The sequence below is a fragment of the Apodemus sylvaticus genome, chromosome 5 (assembly GCF_947179515.1).
Source record: "Apodemus sylvaticus chromosome 5, mApoSyl1.1, whole genome shotgun sequence".
Taxonomy (NCBI): Eukaryota; Metazoa; Chordata; class Mammalia; order Rodentia; family Muridae; genus Apodemus; species Apodemus sylvaticus.
Genome location: NC_067476.1, coordinates 70,947,450 through 70,956,800, shown reverse-complemented (window position 1 = coordinate 70,956,800; position 9,351 = coordinate 70,947,450). Strand labels below are relative to the sequence as shown.

General features: G+C 33.9%; 1 protein-coding gene across 1 annotated transcript; it reads left to right on the top strand.

The window, feature by feature from the left end:
• Positions 1-7,728: 7,728 nt before the first annotated feature.
• LOC127684412 (olfactory receptor 4A15-like) lies at positions 7,729-8,646 on the top strand. The gene has a single exon (XM_052181341.1). The coding sequence runs from the start codon at positions 7,729-7,731 to the stop codon at positions 8,644-8,646; it is 918 nt and encodes a 305-aa protein (XP_052037301.1).
• Positions 8,647-9,351: the final 705 nt, after the last annotated feature.

Genomic DNA, 9,351 nt, shown 5'->3' with positions numbered 1-9,351 from the left:
TCTTAACTCCACTGGCCAGCCCTCATGGTCAAGATTTTAAGGTCTTTATCCCATGGCATCTTCTCCTCTTTCCACCTTCCCCTCTTCTCAAAGTCCCTGTGATCTCAAGTCTAGGAACCTCAGACCCTGACTTCTTCCAGCTATTGGTTGTCAATATCTTTATTTAATCAGTAGTTTTAAATTAAGGAGAAAGGGATTCCTGTGAGCAACCAGGTCTTGGGGGCCAGTATTTATCATTACAATATGTATCACAAGAGGAAGTCTCAATACTTCACAATAGCCACAAATAGTATAAAATATCTCGAGGTAACTCTAAACAAGACAGTGAAAAACATTGATGGCAAACACAAGGGATTCAATCAGGCTGGTTGTGAGAGGCCACAGGAAAACTACTGCTGTGACAGGTTTGAGAATAATTAGATTTTTATACCTTTATTAGAAAGAAAATGTAATGGCAATTGCCAGGATTGATAGTTTTAATTGTCAAGATACAATGAAGTTTGAAAACTAGACAGCATACAAAAGAGTTGTCTAAAACAAATTGTCCTGTCAAGCTTCAATGTTTTCTTGATTTCTTTTTTTCTTTTTTCTTTTTTCTTGTTTTTATTTTCTATATTCTTTGTTTACATTCCAAATGATTTCTGCTTTCCTGGTTCCCTCCTCCCCATATGTCCCACAAGCCTTCTTATCTCCACCCATTCTCCAATCACCTCCCTCCTTTTTCTCTGTCCTGGTACTCCCCTACAATTTTCTTGATTTCTGAAGGAACATCAGGGATGTGCGAAATAGCAGGAACACTTGACTGCCTGAGGAAGTGCACAGGCTCCTGCAGACCTGGAAGGCACATAGTACCTAGGAGCCATGGACTCTAACCTGAAGAATTTAAGATGTATGCTTCTCAAGGCAACTAGGTCAATTCAACTTCATGGTACTCTGCAAGGGAGATGGGGATGAAAGGATAATCATCTCATTTAATAAGTGAGCATTACTAGAAAATTTTCTTAGTTATTAGATGTATGTCTCTTGGGCAAAGAATCCCTCTCAGATATCCTGTAATTTTCTTTCTTTCCATAACACATATGACAAATTCATTAATGTAACTAATGTAGAAACAATGTATTATTATTATTATTATTATTATTCTTTTACAGTTTAATTACTATAATATACTGGTGGTAAATAAAGCTGGCATGGACACAGCTTTATGATAGAGCATGTGAGTAGGATATGTAGGACCCTAGTTTAATCCTAAGTACTATAAAAATAAAACCAAACGAACATAGATGGAAATGGTAGCATGTGTTTGAAATCCCAGAACCTGGGAAGTGGAAGCAGAGGAATCATGAGTTCAATGTCATCCTATATGAGCTCCAGTATCAAAAATGAAAAAAATTAACAAAAATGTCACATATTTGAAAGAGAGCAACAAGGAGTATATGAATTTGTTTAGAGGGAGAAAAATAACAGGATAAATATAACCTCGAAAATAAAAGAAACACCTCAAAGAAAAAGAAGAGAAAAAGAAAGAGAAAGAAAGCCACCACCAACACCAAAACCAGCCAAAAAACCCAATAAACTAAAAAGTCCAGGGGATCCATTCTCATCAGACATTATTAGGAGTCTTGCAAATGCCCCGAGTAACCACTAAATGTTACATCATATTATTAATCATCAGAAAAATGTAAATGATAGCTAGAAGGAGATGTCCTTTGATGTCTTTCAGAAGAGTTGTTCTCAAAAGGCACAAAGTCTGGACTTGGTGGTATGAGCCTGTTATTCCAGAATTTGGGAGACTGAAACAAGAGTATTACAAGTTGAAAACCAGCCAGAGCCCCATGTTATAGTCCTTATAGATATAAAACAAAACAAAGAAAAACAAAACACCCAAATACTATATAAATTGCATAAATCAAACCCAAAATAAAATGAGTGTTAGAAAAGGAATGTAGAAAAATCCTTTTGCACTCTTCTTGGGGATACTAACTCATGTAATTATTACAGAAATAAGTTAGGAGGTTAAAAAATGATAGAAAGGAGCCAAACGCAGATCTCAGTATCCATGTCACAGCTCCTTCTTCTGGATGCCATTGACATCTACACTATCATGTATGTAAACTCACATGTAGACAACCATGTAAATAATTAAAAGTAAAATATTCTTTAAAGATGAAAATACTTATCATCAAAGAATCCTACCTCTGTGAATGTAGACAAACAAAATTTGAAAAATATTTCAAAGAATTAAGAATGTCCATATTTATTGTTGTGCTATTTTTAATGATTGACATATGAAAACATTAAAATTTCTAGCCTTAAGGGAACAGATAAAGACAAAGTGATATTCAATGACACCCTATTCAGCCTTAAGAATGAAAGATACATAGCTCATTGTTACGATGTATATTATGGTTATATATTAAATCATATCTCATGTAAAATATTACAGGTAATGTATGTTTTCGCTTCCTTGCAATGTTTTTTTCTTTCTCCATTAATTTATTTATCCTGATTGAATCCTTCTTCCTCTTCTTCCAACCCATCCCCCCTCAGATGACTTCATCCCCATCCCTCCTTCTCTTTATCTTTGAGAAGTGAGAATGCCCCCTCCCCAGATTCACCCTACCCTGGCACCTAAAGTTAATGCAAGACTAATCAAGTTCTCTCCCTCTGAGACCAGACAAGGCAGCCTATTTAGAAAAACAGGATCCATAGTCAGACAACAGTCAGGGTAAGTTCCCACTTTGAGTGGTTGGGACCCACATAAAGACTAAGCTACAGATATGCTACATATGTGTGGGGAACCTAGGTCCACCCCTTGAATTCTCTTTGGTTGATTGTTCAGTCTCTGGAGGCCCCCAAGGGTCCAGGATAGTTGACTCTATTGTTTTTTTTGTCGGAATTCTTATCCACTCTGGGTCCCTCAATCCTGATCCAGGAAGAGCTGAGGTTCTTCTGCCAGACTTTCTCGGGTCCCTGTCATGTTTGCTTGTGGGTCTCCACATCTGCTTTAGTCAGTTACTGGGTAGAGTCTCTCAGAAGACTAATGTTAGGCTCCTATATGCAAGCCTAACAGAGTATCATTCATAGTGTCAGGGATTGGTCCTTGCTCATGGGATGGATATCTTGGGCCAGTTATTTGTTAACCAATCCTTCATTCTCTGCTTCTTCTTTGTTCTAGCATTTCTTGTAGGCAGAATAAACTTTGAATAGAAGGTTTTGTGCATGAGTTGGTGTTCTTATCCCAACACTGACAGTCTTGCCTGGCTATAGAAGGTGGTTGCTTCAGGTTCCATCGTCCCCATTCTTTGAAGTCTTAGTTAGAATCACTCCAATAGACTCCTTAATCCAATGTCTGTGGCACATTCTAGATAGGTACCCACCTCTAGGCAATTTCTAGTCACTCTCCTGGTCCTCTCTCACCTTCGCCATACATTCCCCTTCCCATATCATCTCTCATCAAGTTCCTTTTCTCGATTCACTTCCAATGACTATCTCATTTCTCTTTCTGAGTGAGATTTAAGCATCATTACTTGGGCCCTCCTGGTTATTGACCTTCTTTGAGTCTATGGATTATAGTTTGGGTATCCTGTATTTTATGGCTAATTTCCACTGGTTGTGATTTACCTTACTCAGGATGATATTTTCTAGTTCCATCCATTTACCTCAAAATGTTATGATGTTATTGTTTTTAATAACTAAGTAGTATTCCATTGTGTAATGAACCAAATTTCATCTATCCTTCCGTTGAGGGGCATCTGAGTTGTTTCCACATAGTTTGGACCAGAAAAATAAATCCTCGCATCACAATGAAAACATTAAAATACAGAGAAAAGAAAGACTATTAAAAGCAATAAGGAAAAGGGACAAGGTCATATAAAGTCAGAATTATCAAAATTACACCTTACTTTTCAACAGAGACTCTAAAAGGGCCTGGACAGATTTATTGCAGACTCTCAGAGACCACAGATGCTAGTCCATACCACTAAACCCAGCAAAATTTTCATTCATGATAAATGGTCTATGATGTTTAATAGACCTTCAGAAGCAAAGCATAATTCCTGTCAGTTGTTAAAATATAATATGAAACACTACAGTTATATTAACTGTATTAAGAAGAATAATTCTTGGTTACAGCTGTGATGACTAATCTTGATAATCATCTTGATTACATATGAAATCAACTAAAACTTGAGCAGGTAACCACACCTGTGAAGGATCTTCTAGACTGGATCATTTTGAAGTGATAAGATACACCCTCAATCTTGGCTATACCTGCATTGACTTCTATAAAAGACATAGAAGGAAGCTTTTGCTTTTACATGTTTGTTCTGAATCTTGCTGGCAGGTGAATTTATTCTACTGCAGAAATATTCCTTCAACATTAGAACTCTTCTCTTTAGGATTTCATATAGATTGAGTATCAGCTGAGATATCCAGCACTGTGTACTGAAAAACTACCAACTTCTTGTGCTTTCTATAGGAAGACAACTATTATTGAACTAGCTAGTTCACATCCTGTAAGTCAATTCAGTCCATCTACTTATAATATAGTCATTCTATCAGTTCTGTAGCTCTAGAGAACTCTGACTAATACAATAGTCTACAACATTAACTACTGTTTGTACTTATGAAAATCAAGAAGAATAGATCTTGATTTTTCTAACTGTAAACATACCTTAAAGAGAATCAGTCATCTGAAGTGATAAGTGTATTATTGATTTAATTATATTGACCACTTCACAGTATGTATACATATATATGTATACATATATATCCAAACAACAGTTTGGATTTGAAATACAAGTAATCATTCTTTTCATTTTTATATCCATAAAAGTCAGCAAGTACTTAAAAGAAATAAACAATAGTAGTGGTGCTTCTAAAATATGAATATATGCAATTTGACTATGCAATTTAGCTTTTCTTGTAGAAAGTTTTATACACAGAGTATGTTCCAAAGGAGACTTATGCATTAGATTGCAAGATTTGTAAACAATTTGTTAAACTTTTATATTTTTGAAAATTTATAGCTATATTCCTATATATATGTATTTCATCTGCATGCAATTCTTTGACATGTGCGTGTGTTTCTGTCTGTCTGTCTGTCTGTCTGTCTGTCTGTCTGTCTCTCTCTCTCTCTCTCTGTGTGTGTGTGTGTGTGTGTGTGTGTGTGTGTGTTATGGACTAGGGACTTCCAGATCTATTTTAGTGGCTATTTTCTGAGGTATCTGAAAGATATCAAACAATCTCTCATCTCTTCCTATTTCCTTACTCTTTGAATTCATACAACTACAGAGTCTACCATCTGGCCTCTAAAACTTTACATAAACTTAAATTGTTTTCTCCTTTAAAAACTCTATATTTGAATTAAGCCTTTGGCAACTAGCTCTGAAATTAATATTTCTCTTATTCTGATTATAAGATCAATTGTCCAAAGAGAAAGTATATGTTCATTCACCATGATTTTTATATATGTACTTTTATTTTTGAGCCATACTGGACTTAAAAATTCCAAAATTTTATTTGGGAATTTTCCTTCAAGTTGTTCATTCATGACATTTTTCTCAAAGGTTATGCTTCTGTAAAATGTATAGTGATTGTCCTTAGGAAATCTCTGGAGATGCAAAGCCTGCCTTTGCAATTACAGCTAACGTCCCAATGAATCTAATTAGAAGGAAATTACCATTGAACTTACAATGATAGGATGGTTTGCCCTTGAGTTCTGTATAAAATATCCACAGACTTTGTGATCTCAAGAAATAGAGTCAAATGTGTGAAGCAGTCATCATTCAGGACTACTAGTCAGGTACCATATTCCTGAAGTTGGACCAAATGATTACATCCTTACTTAAATAACTAAGGATATATATTTATTTGCAAGGGTCTTTTAAAAATTCTTCTATGGTTGATAATCATCCCCATTAAGGATTTACTGTGACTTTTATAATTCTGTAGATCCATATAAAAGTATAATGCTTTTGGAGGCCTTATTATATTATAAAAATCCAGAATATATTTTTCTGCTTACTATTCTTAGCAATTAGTTCCTAGTGAAACTACTTGAGTGATCTTCCACTGAACAGGCAGTTGATAATGTCAAGTCTGGCTTTTTCTTAGCATTGTTTAATATGTGAGGCATTGGGGAATAATGTAGCACTTTAGTTGTTGAATGAGTGGATTTAAAGAAACTAGCAAAGCCTTTAAACATGCTGCTACTTCAGGTGATGTAAGTGGCAGGATGAATAGGAGGAAGAACAAAACTAGTCAGATTCAGCGAAGTGAGGAGTATAAATGAGCAAAGAATGTAGGCGAGTACCTCACTGAACATGATGCAGGACAAGAGGACAGATTTTTTTAATGGGCTCTATATAAGTATGATGACAGAATAATAAAATATTGGGAGAAATATGGTATAGAAAAAAGAAGGAAAAATATGAGAGTAGTGTTCTATAGAGGGGTAAAGAGATGGGCTATTTAGATGACTCAGTTTGTAAAGATGCCTGCTATGAAATTTTATGACTTGAGTTTCATTGTCCTCTAGGACCCATGTGGTGAATAAAGAGAACTGTCTCCTGCAGATTGTCTGCTGACCTCATCATGTTTGCCATGTCATGTGCACATGTATATGGTATATTTTTTGGTACATGAAATCAAATTGTCTTTCTCTTCTTCTCTCACTTCCTCTCTTAATTCTTTCCTCCTGTCAGTTTCATCCCTTCATATAGAACTTCTTGATTCTTTCTACATCAATATTCCAAATGTAAGTTGGAGAAAACATACTCTTTAATATTTTCTCCTTATAATTTATAATAAACATGTATATCATATTGTGCCTGTGTATGTGCCTATCAATATTTTATATTTAATACAGTTTGCATTTTTTCTATTTATTACTATTTTATTTAGTATTTTAAAGTTTGTTCCTTCATGTGATTATAAATAAACCAGTGAAGTATTTCCTTATGTACTGTGACTTTAATTTCTATGGGACAGATTTTAAAGGATAGACTGGTGAGATAATATGAAAATTATTATCTTATATTTTCTCACTCAATATATTGTTAAATTGTGTCCAAAACATAACATATAAATAGCCTTTTCACCTACATGAGTAATTCAGTGCTGACTTGATAGATATAGAGTCACATATATCTTTTTCTTTTTCATTATATTTTAGTTTCAGCATTTTATAATGTTTTCATATATTTGGATGTATTTCTTTTAATTGCCTTTCAAATATTAAAGTTAAGTTTTATGTAATTAAAATCTTTTTATTTTGAGATTATAATATAGTTTACTATATGCTTAATTATTATTTAATTTCTTATATGCTTTTCTTTCTATATATTAACATAAGTTAATTTCATATAATAATTAATATATTTTAATTTTAATTATATCTTTAAACTATCTTTATTCTGCTTTTGCTTGTTGTAGTAGTTTTATGTCTGGGTAATTGAGAAAACTAATTATGATACATAACTTATTTCACAATCTGTTCTTTTCCTGAATATGTCTTTAATTTATTTCTCTTTCAGTTGACCTGTAACAACATTGAATTTGAAGACTCCTATTTGTGTTATGAATACGTTCTTGAATAAAATAAAACATGATCTCTATTTTCTTATAACCAGAATGAATAAACAGTATTTTAAAATTTTATTAAGTTACTGCTATCATTTCCAATACTTTGTTTGAACACTGACATAAAAATACACAGAAGAATACATGGAACAGAGAAACAATGTGACTGAGTTTGTTCTCTTGGGCCTTACTCAAAGTCCTGAAGGCCAGAAAATATTATTTGTTGTGTTCTTGGTCATCTATGTTGTGACAATGACAGGTAATCTACTCATTGTTGTGACTGTTGTGGTCAGTCCAAGTTTAGATGCCCCCATGTACTTCTTTCTTGGCTACTTATCATTTATGGATGCTGTTTATTCAACCACAGTTACACCAAATATGATTATAGACTTACTCTATGAGAAGAAAACTATTTCCTTCAAAGCTTGCATGAGTCAGCTTTTCATAGGACACTTGTTTGGTGGAGCTGAGATCTTGCTCTTAGTTGTCATGGCCTATGACCGGTATGTAGCCATTTGCAAGCCCTTACATTATCTGACCATCATGAACCAACGTGTGTGTATATTGCTATTGTTGTTGGCCTGGTTTGGGGGTTTCTTACATGCTGTAGTCCAACTTCTATTCGTATATAACCTTCCTTTCTGTGGTCCTAATATCATTGATCACTTCATCTGTGACATGTACCCCTTATTAAAATTGGCCTGCACAGACACCTATGTTATTGGCCTCACAGTTGTTGCCAATGATGGGGCAATCTGTGTGGTCATATTTATGCTGTTGGTCATTTCTTATGGGGTCATTCTTCATTCTCTCAAGAATCTCAGCCAGGAAGGAAGGCGCAAAGCCTTATCCACCTGTGGCTCCCATATCACTGTGGTAGTCCTCTTCTTTGTCCCCTGTATTTTTATGTATGTGAGACCTCCTTCTACTTTACCCATTGATAAGTCATTGACTGTGTTTTACACTGTTGTCACCCCCATGTTAAATCCCCTCATATATACTCTAAGAAATGCAGAGATGAAAAATGCCATGAGGAAAGTTTGGGCAAGTAAAGGGAAATGAATTAGAAGAAAAATAGACCATAAAATGATGGGCGCTAAGAAAGGGAGTCAATTCTCTAGAGATTGTCACCCTAATAGGATATCTAATCCTATACACAATCTAGAAATCCATAGGAAAGCCAGAAAGTTATTTTATTACACTTTCTCCTCAATGTTAGTAACTAAGAGCAATGAAAACAATTATTATGTGAATTCTTTCAATGAACACTGTGCATTTTTAAGATTTTCACAATATGTAGAAAATCCACACTAAATTTGGGCAACAAAATAGTTTTACACAGACTAAAGATTTATGTACCGTAATTAGTACTGTAAATTTATATTACTTTATGGAAAGTTCAATTGTGTTTCTTAAATAAATTTAATTGATTTTGAGAACTGGGAAAGCTTATTTCCGAGAATAAAGAAATAATATATAGCTACTTGGATTATTCTTTACTTCTCACACTATTAATTAGCATATTAATCTTTAAAATATAATTTAATTTTATATTTAAAAGAGAGCTTTATATATATTTAAAATTCTTAGCATGTTAGTATTAAATAGAAATAATATTGCAATTTTAATATTAATGATAAAGAGGCATATACAAAAGAGGCATATACAAAAGTTCATAAAAATATCTAAATGAACAATAGAGATATATAGAAAAATACCAAATCTTATTTTCACAATTGGAAAGTCATATGAATTTATCTGGTGGTT

Bases quoted from the DNA above. Each gene is read 5' to 3' on its own strand.
- LOC127684412 (XM_052181341.1), top strand. From the start codon at position 7,729: ATGGAACAGAGAAACAATGTGACTGAGTTTGTTCTCTTGGGCCTTACT.